This window comes from Antrostomus carolinensis, unplaced genomic scaffold, assembly GCF_000700745.2.
Source record: "Antrostomus carolinensis isolate BGI_N321 unplaced genomic scaffold, ASM70074v2 scaffold38072, whole genome shotgun sequence".
NCBI classification, from domain to species: domain Eukaryota; kingdom Metazoa; phylum Chordata; class Aves; order Caprimulgiformes; family Caprimulgidae; genus Antrostomus; species Antrostomus carolinensis.
In genome coordinates this window covers 31,319-40,883 of record NW_010301011.1, presented here as the reverse complement: position 1 = coordinate 40,883, position 9,565 = coordinate 31,319, and the positions used below count along the sequence as shown (strand labels likewise).

Here is a 9,565-nt window from a genome sequence, read left to right as displayed (position 1 = left end):
GGCTTTGGCATTGGGGTCCGGCGCCCGCGGCATCCCGGGAGCCGTCTGCGGCTGCAAATCCCACCTCGGGGGCTCCTCCGACCGCTCTGCCGTCCTCTCCTCCTCCGATCCCCCATCCCAGCACCCGTGGCCAAGCCCCAGGGCAGGTGGGCACTTCCGGAGCAACAACAAACGGCACCTCTGTCCCTATCAAGACACACCATTATGTGAAGATCCATATAGAAATATGGATTGACAGACTTGACAAAAATGGTAGCTGATTTTTATTAGTCTAAGGCTAGTAGTTTAGCCATTTAAAATCCTTTTCCCAAAAGAGGGGAAAAAAAAACCCCTATTATTTTTTTCTCTTCTTTAAAAATCCGTTAAGCCGTTGCTGCCAAAAGCAACATGTAAATGTTGGTGAAGGCAAAAGATTTCTAAAATTACCCAGCTATACGGTTATGGCCTTCATCACAAAGATAAAAGGTACATTTATTGTGCTGTCTCTCACCAGATTTAATTGGTAACTTTACAACATCCTATATATTTGATGATAGCAGGCAGACAGAATTAAAAACAGACTTTTTGACACTGTTTCTTTCCCCGTTCTTACAAAGTAGGGGACAAAGAAAAAGGAAAATTAAAAAAAAATATAATAAAATAAAGGAAAAAAAACCTCATAATCCACTATAACACAGCGTAATCAGGAGACCTCGGGGGGTCCAAGCGTGAAAGTCCATCCCTGCCCGCAGCCCCTGCCCCGGGGCAGACGGTGCCGGGGGAGTGTGGGGAGCGGTGTTCCTCGGTGCCCTCCACACCTGCCTCTACAGTGTTAGTCCACGAGTTTAATGTCCTTTAAATTAGAAATAATGCCATGGCGGTGAGTGCCAAGTGCTCCTCTGTTACCAGTTCATCATGGAATTTCTGTTGAGGGTCATGAAAAACACTTGGCTGCTTCCTCCGGATCTCACCGATGCAAAAAATACCTGTTTGGAAGCCAAAAAAAAACCCCTTATTAATAATTTTTATTATTATTATAAGAAAAAGCCTGTTAATTGTCTCGGTGAGTGAGGAAAGGAGGAGCTGCCCCACACCCCAGGGTTTCCTCTGCTGAAACCTCCCTCCCTGCTCCTCTTTTCCAGCTGACAGCTGAAATTCTACACAGACAGTTTTCTCTGGAGCTCAGGGGCCGGAGCTAATCCACGCATGATTCAGATCAAATCAAACCACTTATTAGTAAACACAGTAATAAAACCTCCCTCGCTATCACTACCAAAGAGAGCAAGGCTTGGAATGCCTTAAAAATACCAAGTTTCTCACATTTTACTGCCACGGCACCATTTATGATGCAATATTTTAATAAGACTTCTGTCAGTGGTTTGGATCTTGCTAAACGTTAATCATTTGGGTCAATATCTGCCTCGGTTTGAAATGGTTTTCTTTGGAAAAGTTAGTCCTGGTATTTCAGCTGTTCCTGAAAGCTAAGCCCAGGAAAACTAGTTTCCTTCAATATGCTCAAGGCACAGAAATGTATCAGGACTCTGTATGAAGAACCACCATTTGGGGTGTTTCTGTCAGAATCCACCAGCATTTGACCCCAATGGAAATCTTAAAAAATCAGTAAGTTATAATTTGCAAATATTGAAGGGGACAATGTGAAGCTTCTGTCCATTTTAAAACCACAAATTATTCAATCTTCACATGACTTTCATCTTTAAAACCATTTCTCCAGAAAGAGAAACATCTCTAGTTAATATTTCAAACCCACCAATGACCAGTTGGTTCCAGTATTTTTGAAAGATTGAGGTGGGGTTTTTTTTCCAGTTTTCTTAGAAAAGGAAAGAAAATGAATAGCAGCAAACCAGAAGAAGAATTCATTTAAAAAACAGTATAAAACCTGCAGGGTCAGGTACTCAAAAGTTAGAAAAAAAGCAAATTAGGGGTATTGGGGCAACTTAAATTCAGTTTCTTGGGCAGCTTCCCATGATATACTCAATTTTAAGGTCAGGATATACTTTTTCTGCAGAGCTCCAGCTTAACCCCATGCAACAGGTAGGGCAACGCTCGACTAATGAGCAGCTGCTCAATAAACTGATCATGGCCTCAAACCTTATTTATTGCACATTATTAAACTCTGCTCTGGGGACAGAGCAATCAGCTTCTTCACGTGTTTTGTGATCGTGCTTGTTACAGAAGAACTCGCCGCTGCATGGTTCTGATTTATCTCGGTGAAACCTTGTGAGATAAGGAAATACCAACAGCAGAAAGAGACATCGGCATTCAACCACCTTCCACGCAAATATTGTTTTTCCTCCAGGAATTTCTCCTTCCCTCATTCCCTGCATGCCTTGCCCATCAGCAAGACCTGCAGCAGGGGTCATCTACATGCTGCCTTCCCCGTGCAGCTCTGGTGCCCCTCCAGAGCGGTATTTATCAACACTGTCCACAGAAAAAGATGGGGCTTCATGGAGAAAATAGTGTTTAGATCACAACTAAAAATGTCTCAAAATGTTTCTGCACCAGAGCTCAAACCAGGGTCACTTCCACATCCTTAGCTCTACCATTTCTCAGCTTTTGCAGAGTTTACTGGGCAGCCTCAATGGTTAATGTTGAGATTCAAGACTTGGGAGAAAGTCAAGCCAAGTCAACGCAGAGTTCAGCTTGAGGTGGGAGAGATCTTGAGCGTCTTCCCACCACAGGCTGAGGTCAGCATCCACCGGAGAGAATTAATTGGGAGTGCGTTAATGAGCACTGCTTATTAAACAGAACCTTCTGATTAATTATTAATCTCAAGATAAACCAAACTTAAACTCTAGAAGTAGCTGGTTGTAGCTTAAAGCATCGATACAAGCTTTGAAGTGGACTTACCTTATCGTTTCTTTCACATAGAAACTTCAACCTTTGAGCTCGCTTGTGCATAAATACTCCATCCAAATGTCCCGTCTCCACTGACCGGATCTCAATAGCTTTCTCTCCCCAGCCCATGATTTGATTGGAATGAATGTAGGCTGTCAAAAGGAAGCGTTTGGAAGGTGTTACAACACGTGTTGAGCTAAATATTATGCAAGGGGCAGAACAGCTCTCATCAGCTGTTGCTCAAAGCTCAGGGAGATCAATGGCAGAGCTCTGACTGCCACAGGCATGGGTGGCCGGGCGTGTGCCTGCAGGAATAATAGCTCCTACAGAGCCCTTTTCATCCAGAAATTGCTAAGTTATTTAAACAGAAGTATCACTTCTCATTTCTCTGGGTGAGGGGCTGGGCGGTGGTTTGCCTCCATGGGTGGTGGAGCTGAGCAATAGTAGAACCAGAAGAGCAACCCAAGGGCTCCCACCTCCACACTCTGCCCTTCTTCTGCTCAACACAGCATCCCACCAGTGCAACAGCTTATATTATCTTATTATCTTATCTAAGATGAACCAGAGCTCACATCTTCAAGACGTGATGTGCTCACATCTTCAAACCTTCACTTGCTCTTATTGTACAGGACCAAAGTGTAGATATTTAGCAACTGCATCTATTAATCTTGTCTGACAGAAATCTCCTTTGATAAACAAAAGCCCAAATGACTCCACCTCAGCATCCTTGACTCCTTCATCTTACTTGTCATTTGTGTTTTCTGCAGGTGAAGAGGAAGGGTTGACCTACCCACGGAAGTAGGCATTTCTCCCCACTGGAGCACCACATCTTTAGTTATCCGTCCATAGGTGTTGACATACACGCCTTCATCCTCGTAGCACACAAGCATCTCCATCCCGTCTGTTTTAGGCAGGATGACAATGGCGTGAGGAGTAATATTGCCCTGAATCTGCAGTTAAAATAAACCCTAAACGTCAGAATTACATCACATGGAGGAAGGGATAGGGGGAAGGGAGCAGAGCCTTAGAAAAACAAACCCCCAAACCAACCCAACAACAAAACACTCCCTCGATTCAACAAACAAACTCTGGCTTTCAGAGATAAGCTTGAAGGGGAATCAACTGTCATGTTTACCCTACCATCAAAGCTGTCTGATACGTCAAGGATAAACAGGTTCAGCAATTAGAGAGAGAGCACAACATAACTGGTGGCTGACACTTGGCTGGAACACAAGTGACTGATGAATCCATCTCCTATTTGAATTAAGGCAAATAAACCCAGAATTTTACAGGCAGCCCTAGGGAGGAAATATTCCCATTTTTTAGCAATCACTCTCTAGTTCCATCGGCAGCAATGGTGACTTTCCACCCACATCTGCCCTTTCATAGCTAAGACAACAAAACCATCCCAAACTGCCCCAGTATTTCTCTCTACGCTTCTTGCCAGCTTTTGCAGAGAAGGTTCTGCTGCTCAGACCAGTTCAGCAGTTCCTGGATTTGATTAGTGACCCAGTTTCTCCTAGACTAGTTTCTCATGCTGCTTGGGCCAAGAACATGGATGGAGCTTAAATGAGCCAACAAGAAAATCCTCATCTATAGTATTTTTTGTAGCACTGGTTCCCTCTTGAAATAGCTGATGGACCTGAGATAGGTCTTGTGTTGAGTTACTGCTGTCAGGGGGTTTGGGAATTTTGAGCAGCAAGCCTACTGAGATTTGGGCTACCCTAATCCTGCCTCAGCTGGAACAAGTGAGTGTTGGTGAGCACATCTGGGACATCGTGCAATAGGACAGTGCACCAGGCATCCAGTTCTTGGTGGGTCTGTGTTGTCCAACAACCAAGAACCTGGTTTCATGGTACCTTGCCCTAACCACTCCATTACCACTTGCCATTACCACTCCATGTAGTTTATGGACAGATTCTCCTTTCTGTGGGACATGACAACCTGAAACCTGACTGCTTGGGCACAAGGATGGAAAGAGGCTTTGTGAATAATGAACATTAAGTATCTCCAAGTCCTTTTTAAGTGAGTATCAATGAGGATGGCACCACAGAACGTCAACCCATGGCAAGATGTCACCTGACTGTTCACCATTTCTGAGCCACCGAGGACCTGTCCAAACCTTGCTGGTCACCTGAGTTAGTCATGCAGCAGCACTGCCCCGGGTACTCACGTGAGATGGTATGTAGATATCATAAGAGTTCCCAGAATCTACATCAATCACATGGAAACCAGTGTGTGATCCAAAGATAACCTTGAGTCTCTGACCCTCTTCTACAGTGAGATCCACGAGCAAGGGCTTGTGCTGGAGATCTGCAAAAGACTTTTATAATCCCTTCAGTGAGTATCACAAATCCCCATAGCAGCAGCCCGATATGGTTTTGAAATCATGTTTGTTTGACTGTGTTTCCTCCTAAATGTGTGGTTATTTATATCCCTGTCTCTCTGTTCCTATGTCAGATGCCTCAGAGGGTATTACCCACTCGCTCCAGCCATCCCAGCAGATAAGTGCTCACCCCTGCCAAGAACAGCTCTTTTCTCCCAGGAGCCCAAGGCCAGGCTCAGGATTTGGTGTCTAAAGGAAGGTGACAGCTCAATTTCACACGAGCGTGCATACAGTGTGTGGGGACCCCCCTGCTGCTGGGGCTGCTCAGGGTAACAAGATCAAAGTCTGCAGAGAGCTGTGACCACCCACCCCACCTCCCCTCTCGGCAGGGATCACCGCTCTGGTTTGGGCAGCTGAAATGAGATTAGTAAAGATCTACTTATCCCTGTTCAATCTAACCTGCTGCATCCAGGCTGGGACGGGCTCCCTGGCACGGACTGATCTAGGACAGAGCATCTCTCCATGGCTTAGGTCCTCAGCAGGAGGGTGAAACACCCCCATGGAGAGAAAAGGGCTCCTGGTTCTCTGTGCCAGGACCACTCTGACTCCTGACAGGGAAAATCAGTGGGTGCTGTTTCCCACTGTCCCGACAGATCCCTGCTTACAAGGCAAGGAAAGGATGCTCAGCCCCTCCAGACTGGAGAAGCAGCAGCAGGAGCATGAACCAGCACCATCACCAGAGCTGGCAGAGGCTGGATCCCAGGCTGGTTTAATGCTGCAGAGCTCTCCATGTCACCGAGCCCATTTATTCTGGCTTTTGTTCAGAAAAAGTAAATGTGACCTAATACTGAATAAGCCTATTTGTGCTGGAAGGATGCAAAATGAGATTACTCAGCATGGCTGTCTCCAGAAGGCGTTGCCCCTTGTGACTTGTCTCTGCACAGAGCTGGGGATGAAAAGTGCTTTAAAGTACTAAGTACAAAATACCCGTGGGCAGGTTAGAGAGGAGAAAGGTCTCAGGGAAGGAAACTGAGGTAGATGAAAAGAGAGAGAAAAAGAGAAAGAGAAAGAGTGGGTCATTCTCCTGGACTTTCTGTCTTGAAACAGAATCCACATTGCAGAAGGGGAGAGGACCTTGCAAAATAAAAATGGAAAAGAATGCCAACCTGTTTTCATGCTATATGTGAAAAATTAGTCAGAAGATAAAAACAAAAAGAAAAAAGTAACAAACTACAACCCCCTGCCACCAAAAACCCCAACTCAATTTTACTCACAGGCATTTGGTCAGCTTTCTGCAAACTTCCCAAGGAAAGCCTGCCAGCAGAAGCTAATATTAACGCTTAATTGCTAGCCATAAGCAGAATGGATCCCATCTCTTCAGCCAGAATGCATCCCATCTCCCTGCCAGGCATCCCCAGGAGCTCAGCTATGTAAGCAAGATGCAGTTCTGCTCCACACAGTAGAGAAATCTCATGTATTTACAATTAGAGAGTGTATTTTGGTTAAAAGAGAAACATACCTTAAATGCCATAAACTTGTGATATGGTTTAGGAGCCCAAGCGTAGATCTCTACAGCATTCTTTAAGGCAATCACCAAGAACTTGATTCTTTCATATTTCACTAGAAGAAAAATACAACCAATTTTAAAAACATTCACTTTCTTTCCAACAAGACTGAACAAACTCCTCTCCAGGAACAGCTTCTCAGGCTCTGTTCTCATTTGGTGAAGTGTCCACTTAATACAGAGAGATGAATACCGAATTTCTTTGTGGTTGTGGTCTACCCACACTTTTAAGATAAACAATCAGGTCAGATCTAAGATTGGGGAACAGAAATGCATCCCTCCAGACATTTTTTTCTGGAGGGGCCACTCACCGACTTTGTAGTGGATGCATCCCTCCAGGTCCCCCACCGTGATCCAGCCCTGTTTCTTCTCCACTTCAGGGTCATTGTGTAAGATCCTGTTTCTCAGCCAGGAGAGATAGTACACACGCAGCTTGTTTTTCTTTCCTGTTGGCAAAGGAAATGTCCCTGTCAGAGCAGTGCAGGCAGGCACAGGAAATCTTCAGATTTCAGGGCTTATTTTCACTCAGAAGAAGATAAAATTAAAGTTTGTTTCACGATGAAGTTGCAACAGTAATATAGTAGTTTGGGGGATTTTTGTTTCCTATGGAAAGCAGAGCCCAGACCTCCAGACTGCAGGTGGATGCTGGAAGAGTTGGGCTCTTACTCACCACAGGCTGGAAATGTTCCTCTTCCTATAAATCAGTGTTCACAGAGAGACAGTCGGGCACGGTGGGGCTGTGACCTCAGCGCTCTCACCACTCAACTACTGTGTTTCTTTCCCTCTCTTCTCCTTTGTACAACATTAATTCCACCCTGGAGCTGAGACACGAGCTCCTTGGTCTGCGACAGGCACTGCTATTTGCTGACAAACCCAGCACTGGGCTCTGCAATGCTGAGGAGCTGCCCAATTTCTGCACGGCTGTGATTTGGCTACAAACCTCCCTGCTGCTTGCAAAGCCCCTGCTACAGGGACAGGACACAGCTCACACAGAGCCCGGTGGGAGAGGACCCAAACCATAAACCAGGAGCTCTGTCTGCAAAGTGAAAGCCAGCAGAAGGATGGTATCAAGCAATTTGTCTAATGAGCTTTTCTCTTGCTGCTGTCTGTGAGCTTTGGGGGCTCAGGCATCAGCAGGAGAAGGCTCTGCCCTGGCTCTAACACCTCTGTGCTTCACAGGGCTGCTCTGCAGGGAGGATGCTGGGTGTTCTCCTCAGAGACTGAACCGCAGAGTTTTTGCTTTTTTTTGACAGAAATCACCCCACAAGTCTGATTTGAGAGCTCTGGAGCTCCTGGCTGAAGCTGAAGACAGTGACAAGCTCATGGCTCTCATGATGCTCCGGGCACCTTGAGCACAACCATGGTCTGTGGTTCCCTTGGTTTACAGCTCCCTTGACTAGAGCCAAGCAGACCCAAAAGCAGAGCTCGCTGCCCCCTCAAGCCATGACTACCCACCTTGCTGGGGTATCTGCCTGTATCCTGCCTGCATCCTGCACCTTCCCTTCCCTGCTAAAGGAGGATGGAGCATTACAGATGAAGCAGAGCTGGCAGTTGATGGAAGCAAATTGCTTTTGGAGGTGTTCCTGCAGATCTAACGCCTTTGATCCTGGAATAAACTACCTCCAACCTCCCCGGGGAGCTGGAATAAACCACCTCCAGCCTTCCCTGGAGCCCACAGTGGTGGGCAGGTTTTGTCCAAGTTGTTACAGCTCAAGAGTACGGCCAAGAAGGAGGATGGTAGGGTGAAAGCAGGAGAAGCGCACCTGATATTGTCACGAGGACGTTAAGACCCTCGAGTACGTCCATCTGTTGAAATCGCCGTCTGTTGATCAGGTTGTAGACCTTCCCTTGTCCACTTCGATCCAGCAGCATCAGGCCATTTTCTGTGCCCACCAGCAGATTCACACCTGAAGAGAAGAGGGCAATGGGCACCAGGAGCCACAGCTTCTCCTAAGGACAACACCCCAAGCTCATCTCTGCCACCACCGAGAGTGACCGATCCTAGCTAAGGATGTGACCTTCCCATGAACATGAAGGGTCATTAAAAAAAAGGGGGCATCAGCCTTGTCTGGGATGGAGAAGGGGACAACCAGAGTCAGGGGCTTGGTTCTGTGATGACACATTCACATTTCTGTGGAGCTTTGCTGAGGGCACGACACGCTCAGGGCTTACCCCATAAAGCAGCACAGAGTATCTCCGAGTTGAAACGCTTCTTGTATTTCCGGATCTCCGGGGTATCACTGTGGGGACGGATGTTGGTGGGGTTGACGTTCACCACCGAGATCTTCCGGGCTTCATTCAGCTTGGCCTGCTCCTGTCTGAGCAGCTCGCTGGTGAACAGGGCTTGCAAGGAAACACAACAAAACAGCGAGCTGTGATGGACTGACTGCACGTACCTCTTCTGTCACCTTTTTTTCTGGGACAAGAAGATAATATGTGGTTTATTTTCTGATGGAGGAGTCATCACTATGTTCCGAGTTTGTAGAGGGATCATCAGGATTTTCTCATGGGTTGGAACGACCACCAAACCCATAAGCAGGTGATGTCCCCAGAACTACAGCACAGCCTGCTGAGCTGACCAGTGCTATTTGCTGCCCGCCTGCCCACATCCACCCATTTCCAATGACTTCTGAGAAACTGTCACCTCCCAGTTCTGCCAGGAACATTTCTCCTGGCTGCCTGGGCAGATGGGTGGGTGGATTTCTGCTGCTCCCTGTTTTATCCCAGACCTTTCTGGTAGCATTTCACTGGTCAGGGGAAGGGCTGGAGCACCTCTGCTGTGAGGACAGGCTGAAAGATTCGGGGCTGTTCAGCCTGGAGAATAGAAGGCTCTGGGGAGA

At 46.7% G+C, this 9,565-nt stretch overlaps 1 protein-coding gene across 1 annotated transcript in view; it reads right to left on the bottom strand.

Moving 5' to 3' along the window:
- Window positions 1-248: 248 nt before the first annotated feature.
- Window positions 249-9,565, bottom strand: part of TNIK (TRAF2 and NCK interacting kinase) — a gene marked incomplete at its 5' end in the record, with an annotated part of 39,899 nt that continues 30,582 nt past the window's right edge. The window contains 8 exons of the mRNA XM_029083837.1: window positions 249-965; window positions 2,848-2,987; window positions 3,626-3,785; window positions 5,009-5,158; window positions 6,681-6,781; window positions 7,037-7,171; window positions 8,489-8,632; window positions 8,898-9,068. Coding sequence (XP_028939670.1) covers window positions 882-965; window positions 2,848-2,987; window positions 3,626-3,785; window positions 5,009-5,158; window positions 6,681-6,781; window positions 7,037-7,171; window positions 8,489-8,632; window positions 8,898-9,068 — 1,085 coding nt within the window. The remainder of the gene's footprint in view (window positions 966-2,847; window positions 2,988-3,625; window positions 3,786-5,008; window positions 5,159-6,680; window positions 6,782-7,036; window positions 7,172-8,488; window positions 8,633-8,897; window positions 9,069-9,565) is intronic.